Genomic DNA, 22,453 nt, shown 5'->3' with positions numbered 1-22,453 from the left:
ATGAAGGTTGCATTTCTCCGCAGCTCTGTTTAAAACCCAGCAGTCCTGGCCGAGGGTTTAGCTGAAGCGTCTGCATATTCATTAGGTCTAATTATTTTCTAGTAAGGAAAACACAAAAAGCCAAGAGTCGGAATCCTTCAATTTACCCTTTGTTTCTAACTTCATTTGGCTTCTTTGCAGCTGAATCAAAGCCCTAAACTATTTTCCAAACAAAGAAACCTCAACTCATCCTTTCATAGGCGGCCGGGTTAGGAAACTCACCGTGCCCCAGCGAGAGGAAAATGAAAATGAATATATTTTTTGCCCTGACGCCAGCGCTGACTGCACCGGCTGGAGGAAGGCAGGGTCAGCATCCGCCGCTCCTCGCCTTTCTGGTTTTCTGATCTTCTCACCAACTAGATTCTCGCTTGGGGCTGGCCAGGGGAACTGCCCTTTCCATGGGCTGTGCTTGCTCAAAAGTCGGCTTGGGTATCCAGGATGATTTCTCAGTGACTGAAGGGACCTGGCTGAGCATTTGTGCTTGTGCTGGGAAATATAAATTCGGGAAAAAAAATTAATTGTTCTGTTCCCATCAACAAGTCTGAGTCCAGCAGCCCAGCATTTCCCACCAACTTTGAGTAGAATGGAATGAGGAGTGGAGGTAAAGAAAGGGCCGAGGTATCTTTAAAAATTATTATTCACTTGGTTGGAAAAAAAAAAAAAAAGATATATCGGAGGCACTAAGTCTTTTTACCTACAAGGGGAAGTTGGATCCTGCTTCCCCTGGAGTTGAGAAAACCTCATCTGCAAGGAGAAGTTTTCTCTAGAGGCTGTATTCCTCTCACTAGGGAGAATAGATATTGAACCCACCTCGCCCGCCTTTCAGGAAACACACGCGGGCGCACACACACACACACACACACAACAAGGGAGGGGACCTAAGGGGGGAAGGGTAGCTGTTGGGAGGGGGAGAGGGAAAATAATTCTTCAAAAAAGAAAAGTCAGTCTTCTCCTCTCCAGTCCGTGGAAAATCCAACGGGGACGTTGACAAGAGGGTATTTTTAGGAAACACATCTAAATATACAGGGTAAGAGTGAATGTGAGAAAAAAAAAGTTGTGGGTTGTAGAAGTTATCAAGTGGGATTTGCGGCGCTCTCTGCAGGAAACGCGAGCGGCTCCAGTTCAAAGCCACATACACCAACGTGACATATAAGCCATTAAAATATCATCCTGACGGCTCATTTCTGCTTCATCATACATTCCCTAACTGCTTCCCGAAAGCTGGAAAAGGAGAAGTGAAGGATGACCGCCTTGCTGGAACCACAAAAGAGAGGCTTGAAGGGGTTTGTGGTCCCCTCTCAGCCACCCCGAAATGATGTGCAGAAATGAGGCGATCCTGGCAACAGGTGGAGTGGGGTAAGTGCGTGAGTCCAGGGGGCAGACAGATGAGACCTGTACCTCCAGCGACCGGGTAGCAAGTGCCCTCAAGGGGGCCACTGGCACCCAAACCCCAGTGGGGGAAGAGGCCCGGCCAGTCTTTCTGCCCCATCTCCTCCTTCATCCCACCCCCCTCCCCCAATCGTGGATACAGGCCCCACCCCACTGACACTAAGGGGAGGAGGGGGCCCTTCCGCAAAGGGGCAACGCAGAGGATGAGTCCATCCCTTCTTCCCAGGAGGAGGGAAAAGGGGTACAAATGGGGCTCCCACTGGCACAGGAACCAGGAGCAGTTTGTTGCCTGCCTGCCTTCCCTTCTCTCCTTGTAAATTGCCTGGGTGCCCCACCGTGGGCACAAGAATGGAAGTTGTGGCCCAGAGCTTCCCTCGCGAAAAATGAGCAAGGCGGGTGCCGGGAGGGGGCCTTTACAGGAGGTATCTCTGCTCTGCCCCCAAGGGGGTGGCTAGGAGGGTCTCTGCTTCCCCTCTCCAGGGTCAAAGCGCCAAGTTAGCCCAGATGGCAGCAAGACGATGGAACTTCTCCACCCCAACCTGACGGCAGATGCCGCCTGAGTCCACCTCCGGGCGGCTCCTTGCCCTCCCTCATCCTGGTCCTGCCTCAGGAAGCTGACTGCTGGGATCTGCTCTCTGCGCGCGGCCAGCAGTGGGTTCGGGACTTGGCTTTCTTTATCTCCAATGCGAACAAGAGCAGCAACTAGCTGTCTGGGGAGCAGACCGCAGCTCCTAGGATTCTGGCCCCTAGCCTAGATCCAGGGACATTGGAAATTAGGGGCCAGTAAGGAGGGAATAGAGCTGAGCTGTGAAAGAAAGCTAGGACTGGCTCAAAGGTTGGACCTGAAAGTTGGGATTGATGAATGGCCCATGTCAAAGTCTTAGGAAAGCGGAGGGGCTTTTGGAGGGTTGCACTTCGGCCGTCACCGTCTTCAGGAAACTCCCTTTGGATTTCAAGGTCATGTTTTCCCCGCTTTCCGACAGTATTGTCCTCGCAGCGACCCACACCACTGCATGCCGCTCTTTTTTCTCCTGTCTCAGCCGCCTGCAGGTTGGGGGAAGGGTGATTCAAAGGGAGGGCTAAATGCCCAGCCTGATCTACTGATATTCTATTCTGTATCTCTATTCTGGGCTCTATTCTGGGCACCCGGAGGCTGCCCACACTTACTTCAGCCCAAGCTGGGAAACCCAAGCTTCTCCCTCTAGAGAACCGGAGAATGAGTAAAGGCCCCTGCACAACCCAGCCTCAGCAAACTCCTGGAGCTTGAGGGTCGAATGGAGGGGAGCCAGAAAGGTGCAGGGTGCAGATGAGTAAATCAGGCAGCGGGCAAAGGCCGGGGCCAGTTTCCTCTCTAGCTCAGAGCTCCCTGCCAGCTTTCAGGGTTTTTGCCCTGCGCCCGCCAGGGACAAGTTGCAGCGGAGAGGTGGGCATGCCTTTCCCGCGCCTGCTGGCTAGTCAGTAAGGAGCAGCTCTGGAACTGAAGTCTCCAGCTGCAGCTGACCTCTGACCTTGGGTAGTCCTGCGCCGGCTAGGTCGGCCCCACAATTTGCAGCTTCCGAGGCTCCCCCAAATAAAAATGGTGCTTTTTGCGCCTACCCACTGTCCCACCTTCTTGGCTCTCCTCCGGCACTATCAATCACTGGAGCTCCCTGGCACCCGTTCTTCTTCTCAAGGTGGGGGCAGGAGGGCAGATTCCAAAAGGTCTCCAGGATGTGCTATGGACTGGTAATTAGGAGGCCGTGGTTGATGTGGGGATCAAGTATTTGGGGAAAACGAAACTGAGTTTCTACATTCCGTGGTTGTTTGGGACCTCAGGTCCAGGGGCCCCAGGATTGCTCCCAAATTCTCTCACCTCTCTTTCAGCAAGATGACTGGCTTGTTTGCTAAGTGGTGTCAGAGTCTGAACTAAAGGAGATGTTTACCCTAGTTCCCTGTATAGGCTGTGTGATGGAAATGCTATAGAGAGCCTCCTAAGGTCCCTGTTGCCTGCCCTAGTCCAATCTCTGCAATATTTGTTTGCATGTCTATGGGTCTGTAGTGCACAAAAGGCTAACAGGACCTGGGACAGAAGTGATCCAGACCTCTTAGAAGTTGGGTTGGGGCTGCCTTATGGGTGGACAGGGATCTGTAGGGAACCTCACACCCATTTCCCCCAGAAGCAAAAGAGCAAATTCTATTATTGCCAACCAACCAGGACTTTTCCATGCCAGACATCCTGCCATGAGGAAATTTCAGAGCGAGGACGCCCAGCATGCCACCCTTCTGTAGGAATGCAAAGTTAGGCCTCCTTTCTTTCCTGATTTGTGCTGGAAGGAGCTTATTACCTTTGGGGAAGAATGCCTTTTGGTTAGAAAGAATTGAAAATAATAACACCCTCTGGGAAAAGGTGAGTCTACCCCCCTGCCTCCCAGGCCTGGACCTAGAAAAGAGGGGAGATGGAAGGGTAAAAGCCGCCAAGCTATTTGGAATTCAGGTTGGAGGTTGAGGAGGAGAGAGAGAGAGAGAGATCTTTGTGCATGGAGAACTGGATACCCTTTAAGATAACAGAGTCCCACTTGGATTTGGCCTGTGGTTCAACAAGTTAAACAACTGCTTGTTCTGTGGGCAGACATCCCCATTGACAGAGGACTTGCTGTGTTTGTCCAGCCTGAGACCTTTTCAATGACTGTTTTTCTTTCTAGGCCAAATTGAGGGTGGGGGCCGGGTAGATGCTTCTGTCTGGCTGCTCAACTGCCTCAGCCTTGCCTGACAGATGCAGAGGTCCTCAGGATGGCTTTAAGTATTTAAGGTGACCAATGGCTTGGTAGCTTTAGTCACAAAGTGAATCTGATGAGTAATGTGTATATCTTATGGGAGGTGTTATTTCTACCCTTCTCACCTATGAAATGTGGATGATTTGAACCAAATGATTAAAATTATACCTTTTTAACCTGACAAATTTTATATTAACTTTAAAAAGTCAACCGGTGATGAATCCCAATTGGGTCTGGGGTGTGGGAAATGTGAGGCTAAGGAATTCTGCGCCACCACAGGCAGAACAGGATTTGAAAACCTGCAAAGAAATTCCTCTCCTTTTGGTTCCAACATTTATAAATCAAATTTTAGCTGCTAACCTCTCAGAGTTCAGTAGGCTCTCCCCACCACACCTCACTAAATTTCAGTTAATAAACTTCAGAAAAATAATGTTTCTTATGCAATTAATTCAGATTTGAGAAGCTACAGATTTTTGAGCACTGACTAAAAGAGAGCTTACTTCTGCTTGCAAGAAACAACAAAGGAGTTTCAAATAAAAGCCTAGCTGGGAAATTATAATTTTTCAATGTTTTTATCACCAAAGATATATCATTTTGCAATATGGGCAGTTCCCGGCAGAATCCTTTTCTTTAGCTTCAAAATTTGAAAATGGTCAAAGAAAGACCGAAAGATCTTCAGATCAACTCCTTCTTTCATTCATACATTCAAACCACAGAATGTTGCCACACAGACGTGTAAAATTGTTTAACTAGTGACTGTCACTCTTTTCTTCCCAAACAGGCTCAAAGTCAGAAAATGAGATACAAGACATCCTTGGTGATGAGGAAACGATTACGGCTTTACCGAAACACTCTTAAAGAGTCAAGTAAGTTAAAATCCTCCTTTGAATATTGGTTTGCTGGTTTCTTTTCTTCTTCTTCTTTTTTTTTTTTAAGTAGGAAGTTTTGTTTTGTCTTTTGTTTATGTTGGGTTGAGAGTTTGGGGGGGGTTTCTTGAGTTCAAATGAAACTTAGAACTCCTTAGTGTTCAATACATTTGCACACAAATCAATGACACAACGTCCCACCAGCATCCAGCTAATCCCCCTCAATGCCTACTCATCTGGACGTTCCAGAATTAATATTTGACGATTCTCTCATTGAAACAACCACCCCTGACCTTCTGCAATTCCACTGTCACGTTATTCTATGACATATTCATCTTGAATTCATTTCCAGACAATTTGATTGGAATGAGGTTTGACATGTATTGGCTTCCATGAAAGAAGCAGACTTTGATCTGGATGATGGGGTTTACATGATATACATCATCTTTACCAGGGATACCAGCCTTCTGCAATGTGGTAGTGACGAGGTTCCCACAATGTGGTGTCTGAACAGGGAGTGACTGACAGCTGCTCTGTCAGGAATACCTTCATTGTGAAGAATTTAATTTAATATTCCATTTAGAATAAGCATATGATTTAGTGTGGGGTATTTTCCCTTCCAGGAGTCTAGTTTTCCTCATTTCAACTATATCACTAGCTGATGGTTGCCTCCAAAGATGTTCCCTCATTGGTAGACAAAGGAACCTTCTTAACCAAAGTCAAATAGACAACCCAGGAAATGGCTCTCTATATTATCTGGCGATGATTTAATAGCAAAAGTCTCAAGAGAGGTATGAGTTATTATGTAAATTCAGTTGTTTTGATTCCTTAATACTGTTTTGGAAGATCCAAAAGCAATGTTTCCTAAGCTTTTGTCACAGGATGTTTTGTAGAATCCTTGCTTGGAAATTAAAGCATATCCAAGTATATTTTCTTCCATACTCAGTTCCATTAATGATGTTTAAAACTCAAATTTCCATAGCAGAGGAGAAGAATATCCTCCTTTATTGCCAAAATCCTAGTAGATCTCATCTCCTTTGCACAATTTGGGCTTAGAAATACGGATGGCCTCCTGCAGCTTAAGTTATTTCTTTGCATAAGAATAGAGACAACCTCCCTCTGTAGGAATCTTGAAGTCTGTCTGTGACTAGCCTCTAAAGAAATTTACCTCTGTTTAGGGTGGCAACCTGGCCAGAAAAAGGGAAGAAAGAACTGAACAAGTGACTATTGATTTAGATGCAGAACATTCAGATGACAAGACTTGTTTCTAGCCAGGTTCTGTACAGTGGCCCTCAGCTGAGTAAGGCCCAGCTCCTGATCTGGGCATAACTTACAACTAATATTCATCATTTAATTTAGCATTGCTTAAAATATTAAAATGGAAAAATAGCCCAGCTGTTGATCTGAAATATCCTCCATTTTTTTTTCTTTCCAAGGGAGTGAGATCAGACATTCAAACCAGTGATTTAAGGAGTTCTGGCAGATGGTGGGGCCACCAAATGTTCTATTTCTAGAAAAGAACTAGGAAATCACTTGTTTATGTCATTGTATTCATCTGGGTAGGGTGAGCAAAAGTGCGTGGGGCATGATTCTGGGCACTGGTTTGCAGAGGCTCTGATGATTGAGAGATATTTGGGGTCTAGTGGTGGAATATGCTCCAAATAGGTCCCCATGAAAACAAGCTTCCAGTGTTTCATTTTGACATGTGCTAAAGATCTGTGGGTTGTGAGATATTCTTTTTCTCTACAAATGAAGCACAAAAGTAGACTTAACAATGCTATAGTTTCAGGTATGGGTAGGAATAGAATGCTTCAGTCAAGCATTTGGTGTTGGGGGCAGGTAAAGTGAGATGTTTCTGGAAAAAAAATCTGAAGACCACTGAGGAGACACCATTCCTTAGCCAGCTCAATTGATAATCTCTGTAGCCTGGGTTCCCTGCTTCCTGAGCTCTGGAAGACTGAAAATGATCTCTCTAAAGACTAAAATATACCTCTCAGATGTTGATGCCCCATCACATTTAACTGGATACTGCTTTGGGGCTTATTTCAAAGATATACCTTGAAGACCCTTATGTAATTGCCCAAAGTTCCTTGTCTGTAAATATTATTTGTACAATTGGTTTTCCCTTATTGCTGTCTCTGGCGAAATGTCCTTCTAGGAGAATGTCTGGTCCCATTGCTGGGTTTAGCCAACCAACATATAGACCATATACCTCTAAGGAACGTGCAAAGATCAGGCAACCTCAGTGACCTGGCTACTCAAGCAAGAAGCAGCTACCCAAAATGGGTCCAGATGTTTTCAGCTTTCAAGAGAAGGCTGCATCTGGGAAGGAGCTCCATGGGGCCAGCCTACTCTCCATGATTTTGGCTGAATCAGATGTGTTTGCCCTTTTGCTGCTGGCACAAAAAAGTCATACACAAGTTCAAAGCTTTTCAAAGGCAAAGTGACTAACAGAAAGTGTGTAGTATGCTAGCAGACTATGTGTATAAAACCTCTGTTTCTTAACCCTGGAGTCCAGCGAGTCAGTGGTTAGAATTCCAGAGGGCCCATAAACTTGGATGAGAAAAAAATGCATCTTTATTTTCACAACCTTCTATTGGAAAGTTAATGTTTTCTTCTATGATGAATATGCACAGCAAATACTGGACTATTAGGAGTTCAACAGACTCACCAGGCTTCCTAAGGGTTCCACAGCCTGAAACAACTAAAACCCCCTCTTCTCCTATCTGTCCGTAATGTTATTCAGAGCTTTTGATGGAGGTGGGATCATGGTGTATATATTAAGAAATCTGGCCAGGTGCAGTGGCTCATGCCTGTAATCCCAGCACTTTGGGAGGCCGAAGCGGGCAGGTCACCTGAGGTCAAGAGTTCAAGACCAGCCTGGCTAACATGGTGAAACTCTGTCTCTACTAAAAATACAAAAATTAGCTGGGCGTGATGGTGGGTGCCTGTAATCCCAGCTACTTGGGAGGCTGAGGTGGAAGAATCACTTGAACCAGGGAGGCAGAGGTTGCATTGAGCCAAGATGGCGCCTTTGCACTGCAGCCTGGGTGACAGAGGGAGACTCCCTCTCAAAAAAAAAAAAAAAAAAAAAAATCCGTGTTTGTGCAAATCAGAGTCTTAAAGCTAAAATGAGTTTGACAAACATTCTGAACTATTAGTTTTAGATTACCTAGGATCCAGCAGAGAAAAAAATATTTTAATTGCCGGACTATTGCAGAAGTTCCCCTGCACTTAAACCTGAATATCACATAAGCTGAACAAGTTCGGTGTCAAGATGCAGATAGTAAAAACAGCTGGGCAAGGAGTCTCAGGTAAAAACATACTCTGGCTTTTGTTTTGCTTTTTGGAGCCCTTCATAGGTTCAGTCCAGAGTTGCCTAGACAATTGCATCATTCAACATACACCTGTGAGGTGAAATTTCACCTGTGAGGTGAAATGACTCATTGAGATGTGTAAACCTTTCACTGGAAACCTGGCCAAGCCACTGCTTGGATGAAGGGAAGACAGGGGAAGGATCAGAGAGATGGTGCCTGTTGGTGTAGGAGTAAACCGTGGGAGAAAGTGAAAGCCAGGGAGACATATCCTGAGAGTCTAGTCACAAAACTGCTGTGTGGAAGCCCTTGGTTTTGAGAGTAGGGAGTAAGGGTCTGGCAGTCAAATACTCTTCTCTAACTTTTTAAAATTATTTTTTTAAATACTGACGAGTATCTAGTGGTAGAGTCATCCAAGCTCTTCCTGTAGGAGGAGCAGAAAGACCTGGACGTGTCTAAGTGGAAAGAAATTGTTGTGGAAGTTAATCCCTCCCTAAAGTGCACCCAAGGGAGGAACAATGCATTAAATGAAGGTCTCAAAGAATCTGCCAACTGTTATACATCAGTTAATTATTTTTAAAAAAATTTTTTTAAGCCTTATTTACTGACCAGGAAATGTATAAGAATAGGCCTTGGTGCTGGGGATGGGAAGAGGGGCAGTTCAGTCAATTTCTATTCAGCATTGCTGGTATCTGCCGAAACTTCTTGCCTCTGCTAAGGGGTATGGGATATTTTACTCAATCTTAAAAACTTTTCTTAAAGAAACAAGCCTTTCTCTGTTTGGGCGACACTTTTTATGGCCGCCAGGGAAGCCCAAGCACTTAGGCTGGCATTTTCGGCTGCAGCGACAAGGCAGGAGTCCCGGCCAGCAGCCCTTTAAATCGCCGGACGACGCAGCTGACCTTAGCCGGTCGGCTCAGACAAAGGGCTACCGCCCGCCCCCAAAGCCCCCCAACCCCCGACTACCGGCTTTTGCCACACTCGACTGAGCCAGAACTTAAGTTTTTTTCAACCAACCGACCCCCATCCCACCAAGGTGGCCCCCCTAGCACTGGAAGGCATCTTGTCAGAGGCGGCCACGAGCCTGCAGGGCCCTCTCAGAGCCTGGAAGGGGAAACGCGGCGTGCACTCTCTACAGAGGCCTAAGACGAGGTAGGAGGAAGCAGAGGAGGCTCGGACCGCAGGCAACAAGTAGCGGAAGCTGAAAGTGGAAGTCACCCTTAAATCCCCTCTCGCAGAGGCTCCGTAGGACCGCAGGGAATAGCGCTCAGGATCTCTGATTTGCCCAGGGAGATCCGAGAGCGAAAACCTGTTTCTCCTGGATGCACGCCCAACTCCTTTGTTTCTTTGGCCAGCAGGCCCGCGGGTGGGTGTGACTTGTGGCGGGGAGAGTCCTTTCAGGAAGGCATGGGTTCGAGCCCAGCCTTTCCAGGCCGTCACCACTTCCCGCCTAATCCTGTCCCTGGTCAGAGCCAGATCCTTGGGTTTCGCGCGTCTTTGAGCTCTCCAACACCGGGGAGGAGGGGCCTGCAAGGCTAAATGGGAAGAGAGTATAGAGGAAAAAGAGGGGGAGGGGAGAAGAAAGGAAGACGAGGTGAGGTAGAGGGTTTGGAGAAAATAAGAGAGACGAAAAGGACCAGAAAGATGAAGGAAACGAGTCATTTCGGAGAAAGCCAGAAAATAAAATTAGGCTCAGCGGCTGCTAGCCTAGGAGTTTCTCAGCTCCTGGCTCCTGAGTCAGCAACTTCCTTCAGTCCTTCGATCCCGACCCCCTCCTCTTGCAGGTTGCAGGGACAAACTGCCCAACCAGACCTCCATCTCTGTGCACATGATGCTACCCATCAGCCCCGACTGAGGTCCCGCAATGCTGCCTCCCCAAAGTTGTGGTGAATGGTGGCATAACCCAGCCCCGAGTACTTCCAGGAGCCCTGAGTCAAAGCTGATCCACTCAGCTTTCCGGAGAGGAGGGGGAGGAGGCTCAAGGGGAGAGAAAAGGATTTGTGCCCGGGTCAGAGCGCATGAGCAGTGGAAGCTTGAGATGCTGTGGGGGTGGGGTGAGGGAGGGAAAGAGGGTATGTGTTTGGGGGAGAGGTGTGTGAGGGGGTGGGGGTTGGAGCGGGGAAGAGTGTGTGTGTGTGTGAGAGAGAGAGACCGACCGCGTGCGGCAGGACCTGTCATCACTGACGTCGGACCCGGCCGCGGGCCAATGGGCTACCCAGGCGATTGTTCCTCTCTGTGGGTCCAGGCCACGGCCCTGAATCTCTATTGACTTCCTAACGCGCCCTGCTGCTACTTCTGTAGTGTGCAGGATTTCGCGTAGGCATTAATAGCCAAGGGGGTGGGCGCGCCCAAATCCAAACCTTGGGAAGAAGAAGAGAAAGAAAGAAAGAAAAAAAAAACTTTACAGAAGTTTTTTGTGTGGTTTTCCTTTCCCCTCCCCACTGTCAGGTGGCAGTGGTGTTAGCGGCCCGGTACAGGGAGCTCCGGGGAGCGTGGGCCGGCAAGCTGCCGGCAGCCCTCTCCTAGCCAAGCGGGGCACTGAAAATATATACGGCTGGGGCGCTTCAGAACGACCACCACCTCCAACATCATCATTTCTGTCACCTCCACTCCCCGCAGGGCACCGTGCCCCGGAGCGCCCCGGGGTGTTAGCCGCCAAAGTGCGCTTGGGGCTCAGCTCCTACCCCTCTGGAGCAGAACCCCCAGCAACCCACAGATTCAGCCCTGCGCCTTCCATTACCCCTTACATCTACTCTGCCGCTACCATCCCTCTCTAGCTCATGGCGCGGCAGGGGACTTGGCCGAACAGCAATCCGGCCCAACGGCGGCGTAGGTGTTTGGCCTTGCTCTGCCCACCGGGTTCACTGCTGGCGCCGTCTGGCTCTGAGTTCCACTGCTGACTGCAGAGGCCGTAGTGTGGCAGGGCTGGGCCTGCCCCCCGGGGCCCAGGGAAGAGCGCGCAGCCCACGCCACCCGTTCTCATGCGTGCTATTTGTTTCGACAACAGGTAGCAGCTCTGGACACCATGGCCCCCAGCTCACCGCCGCCTCCAGCCCCTCGGTGTTCCCGGGCCTCCACGAGGAGCCTCCCCAGGCCTCCCCCAGCCGTCCTTTGAATGGACTCCTGCGTCTGGGGCTCCCTGGAGATATGTACGCGCGGCCAGAGCCCTTCCCGCCAGGGCCTGCGGCCCGCAGCGACGCCCTGGCAGCTGCCGCAGCCCTGCACGGCTACGGGGGCATGAACCTGACGGTGAACCTCGCTGCGCCCCACGGTCCTGGCGCTTTCTTCCGCTACATGCGCCAGCCCATCAAACAGGAGCTCATCTGCAAGTGGCTGGCGGCCGACGGCACCGCGACCCCGAGCCTCTGCTCCAAAACTTTCAGCACCATGCACGAACTGGTCACGCACGTCACCGTGGAGCACGTCGGCGGCCCGGAACAGGCCAACCACATTTGCTTCTGGGAGGAGTGTCCGCGCCAGGGAAAGCCCTTCAAAGCCAAATACAAACTTGTAAATCACATCCGCGTGCACACGGGCGAGAAGCCCTTCCCTTGTCCTTTCCCGGGGTGTGGGAAGGTCTTTGCTAGATCAGAAAATCTCAAAATACACAAACGAACTCACACAGGTCAGTATTCGGCGCTGTCTGTCGCGTGCGGACCCTCTGGGGAAGCAGGCCCTCGGGTCTGGATTTCCTCAAGTCCCAACTGAGGGGAGGGGGAAAATATTTTGGTGTTGTTTCCATGAGCCAAGGCCATAAAATATTAATTATTCGCTTCTATTCTTAGAATCACAGAAGTTTCCGGAGGCTGTGTGTAGGGAGGATAGTGCGGGATTTCTGTTCCGGGGGGACAAGGGTGAACGTGCCTAAGACCCTGTGTGTGCAAACATGTGCTGTCTGCTTAAGAGTTTGATTTTAAGATATTTTAAAACAACATTGTTCCCCAAAGTCGTAAAGACATAAGAACAGCTGTCTAAGTTTTTTCCTGGTCCCTTTGGAATTGCGCGGCAGAACTCTTCCACCTGTCGTCCTGATAACCTGGCCCACCTGGACTGAGAGGTTACCAGGCCCTGGAACCTTCTTTAGGAGTTGGGGGTCGAATGGGCTAACTTTGTACGTATTTTTGAGCCTTGGTGGCTGGACACTAGGGATGTTTGGTGAACCCTCACTTTCGCTTTAGCACAGACCTAACGGGACCTATCCACCTTAAATATCATTTACCAAGATGCTAAGGGAAATGGGGACATGTGTCAACTACATCTGCTACTTCTAGTTAACAGAAAAAAAGGAGTATCGTTCAAGAGCCTGCAAAATTGAACTCCTCTGGCCAGAGTATCTCTAATTAATACAACTGCAAGAAGAAAGTTTTCACACTTCCAGAACAGCCTGTGAAGTTACATTAATTAGTTTAGCAGCCATTGTTTGTACTCTCCTTAGTTAGGGTTTTCTCGCTCCTCCTCCCTGGAAGTTTAAGAAATCAACATCTTCTCCCCTCCCCCATTTTGGGGGCAGGAGAAGGGGACTGGTGGGGACAGGAGAAAATAAAATGAATTCCAGCTTGGTGCCCCACTTCTCCTACTGCCCGGTGCCTTGCCTTACTTGCCCCTATTCTTGCTGGAACGTCGACAATTGTTGGAGTCAAAGAACTTTCTAAGGCTAGTTGTTCTAACGCCTATCTTCTCTCCAAACTCTCCCTTCCCGGGAAAGGTCCATGGCCCGGACACCGGCACATGCGGAGACCAGACCAAAGTCCACTTGGAGCCTGGCACTTTATTTCTAAAGCTTGTCTGGAAGTGTACGGTTTCCCTGAGCTCTTTTCAGGGTTTCCCACAATGTCGCATGGATCTCACCCCCTCACCCGAAGTTTTAGCTTCGGGAAGGGGCGGTAGGTCACACTGGAATCCTGGCCTCAGGCCTGCTACTCCGGGAGCTGGCGGCTGACACCCGGAAGGTAGACTCGCAGTCCTGAGCTGGAGAAGGAACTCATCTTTAATGACAGGGGTTTTTTTTGTTTGTTTGTTTTGTTTTTTAACAAACAAACTTTTACAGCTCTTTGCCGGCCCACTGTTTGAATTCTGTGAAGCAGAAAATGGTTAAATTCTTAGCACAGTCGACCTACAGCAGAGAAGCAAGTTCCGTGCGCCACGGCTGGCTCAGGTTTTCGTGTTTTCAGGACAGAATTTTGTGCGTTCTTTCGGTTCGCGGTCCTGATTCATTAGCGGTGGGGGGTGGGGGAAACAACAGACAAAAACAAACAAACAAACACGACCAACAACGAACTACAGAGTCTGGCCTGCTCGGGCATTTCCCTCAAATCCCCCTCCTAAGTCATAAAGAGAGGAGAGAGAGAGTGAGATAGAGAGAGAGAGAGAAAAAAAAAATGTTTCTCAAATGGCAATAGACCTCACTACAAATTATTCATGAAGACAGTTCTCGATTCAACAGGAAAATAATTGCCTTTTCAAATATTAATGGCGTTTCATTTCCTCGAGTCGCGGAAGCGGCAAACAGGAGCAAATTTCTCAGGAGCTGAGATTCTCCCTGACCTGAATCCGGGGCCTGGCTTTGAAGGCGACTGTCCGCACCGAAAGGATTCACTTTGTGGCGGTCACAGCGATCCCGGAACAATGGTGCCTCGGGGAGGGAGGCGCGGGCCAGCTACCGCGCTCTGTCTGGCCACCACCACCCAGCTCTTCTCCCGGGACCCCTCGGCCGGGGCCGGGATCTAGCCACACCTTCCCCGGCGTCTGAGGGCGAGTCAGAGGTAGAGGAGAAGAGACCGCGCCGGGGCGCAGTCGCCGGGACAACCAGATCCAGCCACAAGTGCGAGAAAATGGCGCTGGCCCAGCTAGCCCGAGCTTCTGAACTTTGTCCGGCGGACCCGGCGCAGGGTCGGAGAAGAGGCCTTTCCGGACTGCTGGGCCTCTGGGATGAGAATCTGGGTTTTCACAGCGCAGCCCCAGGCCTAGGAAGCTCCGAGCGGGCTGCAGGGGCCTAGCCCAACGCCGCCTCTTCACATTCACCCACCCACCCAGGGCGCAGTGCAGGGAGCTAGAGGGAGGGGGAAGGACTGGAGGCCGGGTGTTGGCGGGGGGCGGGGGTGATGTCAAGCGCGGAGACCAGGGCGCCTCCTGCAGCTCCGGAGCAAGCTGGGGCGCGGCCTCACCTGGCCTCCTAGGGGCCTGCGAACTTCCCGGCTGCCGATATCACTCAGTGCACTGCTGCTTTCTCCTCTGCTCCTCTTCTGGAGCGAAATAATTGTTTTTGTTTTACGTGAATGTCCAGCGAGGCGCTCACGAGATCGGATAAGCGTTTGGCGGGATTTTTGTTGGGGGGGGGGGCGGTTGTTGGGGAGGAGAACCAAACTCTAATTCCATTTCACCTCTGTTTTCTCAAAATAACCTTGGTTTCTTTTGCAGGCCCTGAATTGTATGTTTTTTGTAAGTTTTTTTTTTTTTTTGAAAGAGAAGAAGGAAGAAAGTTTTGGGTTTGCAAATGCTGGCAGGAATCAGAGGAGATAAAAATAGGGGCAAATAGGAACACTGATTTATTCCGCATCTTTCTATCACTGTTTTATAAAATGGTGCCAGTGTCCCGCGAAATGGCAGGTGCCAACACCTTCCAGAGGGTTCAGTGTACTCGCTGTGCTCCTGTAGGGTGGGAATCCAGCGACCGGGTGGTGCCGGAGACCCGGGCTCAGGAGTCGCTGATTGCGCAGAAGCGCAGGTTGTGCGCAAACCTCTCTGTCCGAGCCTCAACAGGGCTCTGGAATTGGGGCTTTGTTTGTTCTAACCAGCCCCAAAGCGCTTGTTTTTCCTGGATGCGGTGGGAGAGGCAACTACAAAGGCAACAGTTCTCCAGCTGTGCGTCTTCCTCCTCAGCTAGACGCTAGGTAGCCGGTTCCTTAACTCAGAGAGCTGGGAGGCAGCCATTTGTTTAAAGCGCCCAGAAACCTTCTTCCCCCATTTCCGCAGCACTTGCAGCTCCGGCAGGAATCTAGGCTTCCGGGTTCTCGGGGTCCTTTCCTCTCTTACACGTCAGCGAATTCAGGTGGCCGTGAGCTCCCCGATTGGGGCTCGTTCCGGCCAATATTGTCACTCTAACGTGCACTCGCGCCTTCCCTCGGCTCTACAGGGCATCGCAGCCACCGAGCCCAGCCCCTCCCCGGCCTATGCCAGCCGCCTGGTCGCCCTCCAGTCTGCGGAGCCAGGCCTGGCCTGACAGCAGCAGCTGTTTTCTTCCCGAAGCCGCAGCGCTCAAGGGCGTGGTTGCGGTAGAGACCTCGGATCCCACTTGGCCTGTGCGGACCCTACCGCGCCAACCCTCGTCTTAGGCCCGAGAGGCCCGACAGCCAGGTGGGGGTGGTCTGGGCAGACTGGTCGACATCGCAAGTCAGTTCGGACTGGGAGGGCCAGCTGCCCACAGCACGGTCTCCGGGAGGCCTCTGGAGCAGCGTAATAAAATATTATTGCTGGAGAGCGTATCTGGAGGGATGCCGGAAGGTTTAGGCAAGATCTGAAGAATGCTGCTAAATGTTTGCCCTCAGGGGGTAGAAGGAAAGCGGGAGGGGGCTCCATATCCTGTAAAAATCTCTTCTGAAGTGAATCATTGCTCAGAATACCTTTCGCTGCAGCACGAATCCACTTTATGCACACACAATGTGCATGGGCTGCGCATCCTTAAATTATTTCATCGCTTTGGCGTTTGCGCAAAACCTACTTTAGGAAACAAATTGGGCCAGGATGGGGGTGGGTGGGGGGGATGAACGGCTGGGCGGGGTAGCGGCAGAGAAGTTTGGCTGAAACAGCAACTTTAAATCGAGCAGATGTGAGCTTCCCCGTTAACTATATTGTGAGCCCCTCCGTTAATGTATTTCCGAGCAGAGGTGCTTCTGGTTCCAAGTGGAGAAAATTTGGAGGAAACAACCCGAGTGGATCAGGATTTTCGAGGATGGAAACTCGACTAAGATGGAGTCACTGTCGCTCCTCCTCCATACCCTCCCCATGAGCCCAGACGAGGAAGGCGGGAGGGGTGGAGGCGTTCAGGAGAGGGCACCGGGGGCGCTCTCTGCACGAGGGAAAGGGGTGCTCGACCTGAGGCGCCATGGAAAGGGATTTCTGAAAATATTTTGTAGTTCTTTTCCAGAAAATGAGAGACGAATGGGGGAGGGTGGCAAGCACCTGACGGGAACACGACCCACGAGCACTAATGTCTCTGCGTTGCCTCCGCCAGGCGAGAAGCCCTTCAGATGCGAGTTCGAGGGCTGCGAGCGGCGCTTCGCCAACAGCAGCGACCGTAAGAAGCATTCGCACGTGCACACTAGCGACAAGCCATACACGTGCAAGGTGCGGGGCTGCGACAAGTGCTACACGCACCCCAGCTCGCTGCGTAAGCACATGAAGGTGCACGGGCGCTCGCCGCCGCCCAGCTCTGGCTACGATTCGGCTACACCGTCTGCCCTCGTGTCGCCCTCGTCGGACTGTGGCCACGAGTCCCAGGTGGCCTCCTCGGCGGCGGTGGCGGCGCGTAGCGCCGACTTGAGCGAATGGTACGTGTGTCAGGGCTTGGGCCCCATTGCGGCTGCCCCTGCCGCGACCCTCAGAACGGAGCTACCACCTGGCCCTGCTGCTGCTGCCGCCTCCGCCTCCGGTATTAGGGCTGCCTCTGTGGTTGCTGCTTCCGCACACACCGAATGCAGAGTAGGCCACATTTCTGATGCATGAAGAGGGCCAGGGCGGAAGGAAGGAAGGCCGGCCGGCCACCTGTAATAGTTGCTGGAGCTCACTGAATACGCTAATATAATGTCCATTATTTTAAAAGATAAATATGGTCCCCCTATTTATTCTATAGTCACACTCAGCACCATCACCCCCACACGCGCCTTCATGACTGGGTATCATAAAACCAGGGTTAGGGGCGAAAAGAGACAGGGAGACGGAAAAAAAATTGGAGAATTTATGTGCAATCCTGGCAACTGCAGATGACAAAAGTTAAGCCACAAATTTCCCGCATGCTTCGCAGAATGCGAAATATTTTTCTCGAGGACTGGGCCGCTCCCACCCCCACTCTAACCCTCCCCTCCCCGACATTAATTCCAACCTCAGAAATTCAGATCAAGGGAAGGGGGCAAAGGGAATTCCAGAGCCGTTTTCTTGACTCCAGTTTCTTTTCTCTTTGCCTTCCTATGGTTTCCCCTTCCCTAGGTATCCTTTGAAACAAAAAATACACAAGTCCTAATTTTTCCAACCTCCTCTATAAAGGAGATAAGGGAGATTCATCGTCTTTTCAGCAGGGGGTGGGTGGGTGGTGATTAGACGCTTCCACCCCTATGGAGTGGCCTGGGCACACAGATAAACAACTGCCTGTCGTCCACAGACTCAATATACATTGTATACTTGGGGTAGGGAGTGAATTCAAAACAAGAAGAAATACAGACAAAGGAACACCAGAGAGGCTTCAGGATTCAATGCTGTGAGTCCGTCCTCCCCGGGCCGTTTTTCCACCCCAACCCCTGTAGAGGCGTTGCCTGTGGAGTCTTGTAGGTGCTTGGGCTCCGGGTGTAGAGCAAGCTGATGACGTCACTAAGTCGAGGCCTCTAAAATTGAGAGACCTGACCTAGGCGGCCGTGTCTGGGTGAATTGCGTCAATTCGGTGATGGTCTTTGTCAGTAATTGCACAATGTTGTCCTTATTTTTAAAAAGGTGTAGGGGGAACTAGAGAAATGATCCACAATAATAAATATTGTAAAGGCAAACACCCAGTGGGTCTAGATTGAATGTGTATTTGATATGCTGCGTATGAAGTCCCCAGAAAAAAAGAACCAGATGTTGAAGGAGGGGGCGAGAAAGGCCTTTGCAATTGTTGCCAAAGGGAAAAAGATCAGGTCCTTTTTCCCCCCTCCCCCCATCTGCAGGGAGAATGGGGCTGCCCCAAAATCCTAGCTAAGACTTGAAGAAGTAAAGGAAAATAAAATAATAAAGCTTTGGCAGATTCATCCCAGTTCCCTAAGAATTTGAAAATCAGTGTGTGTGTATTGGGGAGGGAGGTGGGTTTTCTCTCTGGGGAGGGCCCCCCAAAAGACCTCAATTTTAAAATCTGAGCCCAGCAAACAATTCCTGGCCCTGCCACTGATGAATTTTCTTCTGCTCTATCCTCTTCAGACACAATTAGACAATTAGCACTCCTTCCCCCAGACCCCACAACTTTCATCAGATGAAATAACATCCTAACTGGAGTGGAACTATTTTCATGACTCCAAATAAAAAATGCAATCTTCCAAATACACCCTTAGTGAATCCGTCCTTGAGAAAGGGGGACTGAAATTCCTGCCTACACCTAATACAATAGGGCCCAGAGGCTGCCTGACCCAGCGCGGGCAGTCGGCAACAAACAACTCCTTCCCATAGTGAAACACCAACCCCACCACTAAGGTGCAGAGGGCATTTGCGGAACTTGCTGCTTCTGCCAATGTTTAAAAAGTCCCCTTTCTTGAAGTAGGACTTTTTTCCTTCTCTTCTGTTTCTAGGCTCCCCACTTTGCTTTCTATCTCAATCTAAAATAATGAAATAAAACAAAAATGTTTGGTCGGCCACTAATCGCCTTTAATTTTTCATTTGCTTGTTACAGATGTCCACCGCGTTGCTCGCAAGGTAATCTCGCTCCGCGCAGCTGAGCGCCCCGCATCTCGCGCCTGCTACATCAAAGGGCCCGCGCACAAAGCAGTGTTTCTTCGCCACGGTGCATCTTCATGGTAAGTTAGGATTTCTATGGCAATGTGCAAGTCGCACTGAAATCCTGAAAGGCCAAGCCTGGAGCCCGTCCAGGCTTTTCATTAAGGACATAATATTTACGTCTAACAGACCTTTTTTCTTGTGTATACAAGTATATATTTTTGTTTGACGCGGACTAAATCATTTTCATTTAATTTCCGGTAAACAAAACCCACGCGAATGGGCACTTGTACCCGATCATAATAAAAATGGATAATAATGTGAAGGAAGAAAAGAGCCGCTTGAATCACCGCTCAGCCCCCTTTGTTTCTGCTTTCTGCGGTGATCAGAGGGCGCATTTGGGTTTGATGGCGAGTTTCTAAAGGCGAGGAAATGGTTTGTAAGAGGGGAAAGAAAAGGAGAAAGGTCTAATCAAGCTCGGGTTGTTCAAAGAGTCAGGTTTTGGGGTTGAAAGTGTGAGTTTGACGGTGCATCAGCATGCCGCGTTAGGCTCGCCATGGAAATACGCGCGGGGAGCGGCCGCTTCAAAGGCGGCACACTTCACTACAGACACTCTATTAAGATACATTTGCGCTGACCTTTGCTTTCAAGCCATTTAATACTGTCACTGCGCTCTCCAGTATATACTTCCTTTCTAGAACCCGACTTGCCCGCGTTTAGGGGTTCACTCTGCACCCTGATGTGGGAGGCTTTGGCGCAGGGGACACTTTCAGGAAAGGGAGGAGCACAAGGACTCTGTGCATCTTGACTGCGCCCCAGAGAGGCTCCAGGTTCAGGAATGAATGATTTTAAAGCAGGCTCCGAAGCTTAACAAATGAGCATTCCAAGCTCAGTTTTGTGCAAATCGCCTTTCTGACTCTTGAGTAGGATGGAGGCTTAAATTTAATGGGGACTTGGGGGGAAGGGAGCCACCCTGGGGGAGTCTGAGGAGTTCAGACTGTGCCCTTGGGAATTTCCACTCTGGCTTTCCGTGCCACTCTTCTTCCTCTCCATCCCATAAGTCTCTTGCGGCCCCTCAAACTTGTTTCTTTCTAAGGCAGGGTGAGTGGTACCCTTAGGCCTGGACTTGTCCTAGATGCAAACTCAAGAGCCCAAGGCCAAGGGGATGTGGGGAAGATGGCAGGAAAGTTAGAAGTCCATGTTCCCTTAATTGTCTTGTTGTTTATTTTATCCAAGTACCCCAGTGAATAGGGGAAAAATAAACACAGTGAAAAAAAATCAAACAGTGGAGTCTTCTTTAGTGCCAGTCCTTGTGGTTGAATAAAAAGGATGGTCCGCTTTCTATTGAGCTGAGAAATCTTTGAAGTGGGAGTTATTATCTGAGACATTCCTGCTTGTCGTCCTAACAACGCTGATGAAATGTAAAAGGTTCTTTGTCAGCGATTTGTTCTCCTCTCTGTCAAACTCCCTCTGCCCCGTTAGTTTCAAACCGTTTCTAAAGAGATAAAAATCTAACTTCTTTTAAAAAAATATCCACACACTGCACCAATACATAACTTTAGGTCTAAGTCTTGCTAAGGGATAAACAAAAGCAATGCCTAGACATCAGGGTCAGGGCCTGGCCTGGCGAAGTATGCAGAAGTTGGGGGGCCCTCAGGACAAGCTTTGGGACATGAGGAAAAGAATGCAGAGAGGGTGCAAGCTGAATACATACCCTAAGTCCATAATTGTGTGTCTGCTTCTTTCTGCTCTGGCTTGCATTCAATCAGCCCAAGTTGGGTCAGCTAGATGGATTTCCTTTGGGTACCCCTCAGGCTCCTAATATTCTTGCGCAGGATCCTTGGAACTTAAGAATGCAGCCAAGCAATTGTTAATATCTCCTGCTCCTTCAAAGCCACCTCTGCTAAAAATAGACCCATTGTGTGTTTCTTCTCACTAGCAGCAATCAACAAGCTCTTTCTGCCATTAATAAGAAGGAGAATAGCTGAAGGAGAGAGATGTTTTATTAATCTCCTGTTTCCTTCAGAATCTTGGCAATTGAAGTTTAGAAGGTTTGGTCTACAACACAGTGATCGAAAATGCATGTAAATGCCCATCCTTCCCCTCATTCACATGTGCAGTTGTTCATTTTATATTGTGCCCAGCAAAGAAACTTTCACCCAGTTCAGGTTTCCCCAAAACTCCTGTGGTGGTTTTAAAGGTGGTTTTAATAAATAAGGATGTGCTGGTCCCCCTACTCTGTGTGTGCTGAATAAATGACTTGTAAAGAAGTTTTTCCAAGCTATAACCCATGCTGTTATTATAGTTGCTGCAAAATGTTCTTCCTGATATTGATTTTATTTGTTAACTGGAGGTCTCCATATGTTTTTTTATATTGCTAATTTATGAGACAATGTAATAATTGCAATGAATGTGAATTATACAGACAGGCAAACATTTTGTAATCATAATTCACATATACACAAAAGCCTGGCTGAAACCTTTAGACTATTTGTACCCTCTCTACCCACACTGTTTGTGATTTATCATCTGTCTCTTTAGTGTCAGTTAAATTATGAACTAAATTGAAAATAAAAGTTGTTTGACTGAAAGTGATTGTTGAATGAACAACAAGGTTGAAAGCCATGGCTTGATCTTGTAAATATGTAAATGTAAATGATATTAAATCTGTGATTCCTTTTCCCTCCAAAGGCTTTTGTGTACATGGCACTCCATTTGGCTATTTTCTTTGGAAATAAATAATGTGATGTTTCCCTTCCTCTTTTGAATCCTGGTGTCCTGTTATTGTTTCTTCATCCTGGACGAGATTCGAGACCCTCCAGAAGCCTCCAATTCTCTCCTGTCTTTCTTCACAGCTTCACACAAATATCTCTGGGGGCCTAGTCTCAGGACAGCAAAATGGAGGGACCCCCTAAAGCAGCTATTGTGAGAAAGACTTCTCTCATCCCAATTTCACCCTAATGACACTGACATCATCAACCAATTTATTAATACTTTATAGTATGGAAAAAGTTGAAAGGATGCTCACAGTGTCTGCCAGGAAAGGCTACCTTTCTTCATTTCCAGCTCAGAGCAACGTCAAATAACCACCTCTGAATTCCCAGAGAAAAGCCCAATAGCTGGTGGGAATCAAAACAAGGAAAGAAAAAGACAGGACAGTTTGGCTGTAAGACCTGACTAAGCCCTGGTGCGGTGTCTCAGGCACAGTTGCCCGCAGAGATCTTCCTAGCTGGACCCTACCCCCTCTGGGAGAAGTGATTGCTCAGACCTCAAGGCTCCATTCAGATACCTGCGAAGGTCTATACCTGAAGACTGGGAGGCTACAGCCCACATGACACTTCCCTGGGCCCTGATTGAGATATCTGGTGAGTCTTAGCATCCGATGCACGCCCACTTTTATCTGGCCCAGCCACTGGGAAACTTA

General features: G+C 49.2%; 1 protein-coding gene across 6 annotated transcripts; it reads left to right on the top strand.

Moving 5' to 3' along the window:
- The first annotated feature begins 986 nt into the window (after nucleotides 1-986).
- Nucleotides 987-21,807, top strand: ZIC4 (Zic family member 4). Of its 6 annotated transcripts, none has more exons than XM_054482934.2 (6): nucleotides 987-1,395; nucleotides 1,909-2,385; nucleotides 4,963-5,047; nucleotides 11,369-11,986; nucleotides 16,592-16,907; nucleotides 18,986-21,807. In XM_054482934.2, coding segments are annotated over exons 2-6 (1,119 nt in total). In that variant the 5' UTR covers nucleotides 987-1,395; nucleotides 1,909-2,286; the 3' UTR covers nucleotides 18,987-21,807. The 6 variants fall into 6 exon arrangements, 4 of the variants coding, with proteins under 4 accessions (XP_054338909.1, XP_054338912.1, XP_063518388.1 ...); XR_008501684.2 differs by lacking the exon at nucleotides 987-1,395 and having other exon boundaries at nucleotides 2,287-3,814; nucleotides 18,986-19,109; nucleotides 20,972-21,782; XR_008501683.2 differs by lacking the exon at nucleotides 987-1,395 and having other exon boundaries at nucleotides 2,287-3,814; nucleotides 18,986-19,109; nucleotides 20,969-21,782.
- Nucleotides 21,808-22,453: the final 646 nt, after the last annotated feature.

Source organism: Pongo pygmaeus, chromosome 2 (assembly GCF_028885625.2).
Source record: "Pongo pygmaeus isolate AG05252 chromosome 2, NHGRI_mPonPyg2-v2.0_pri, whole genome shotgun sequence".
In the NCBI taxonomy this organism is placed as follows: domain Eukaryota; kingdom Metazoa; phylum Chordata; class Mammalia; order Primates; family Hominidae; genus Pongo; species Pongo pygmaeus.
This window is presented reverse-complemented; position numbering and strand designations above follow the sequence as displayed.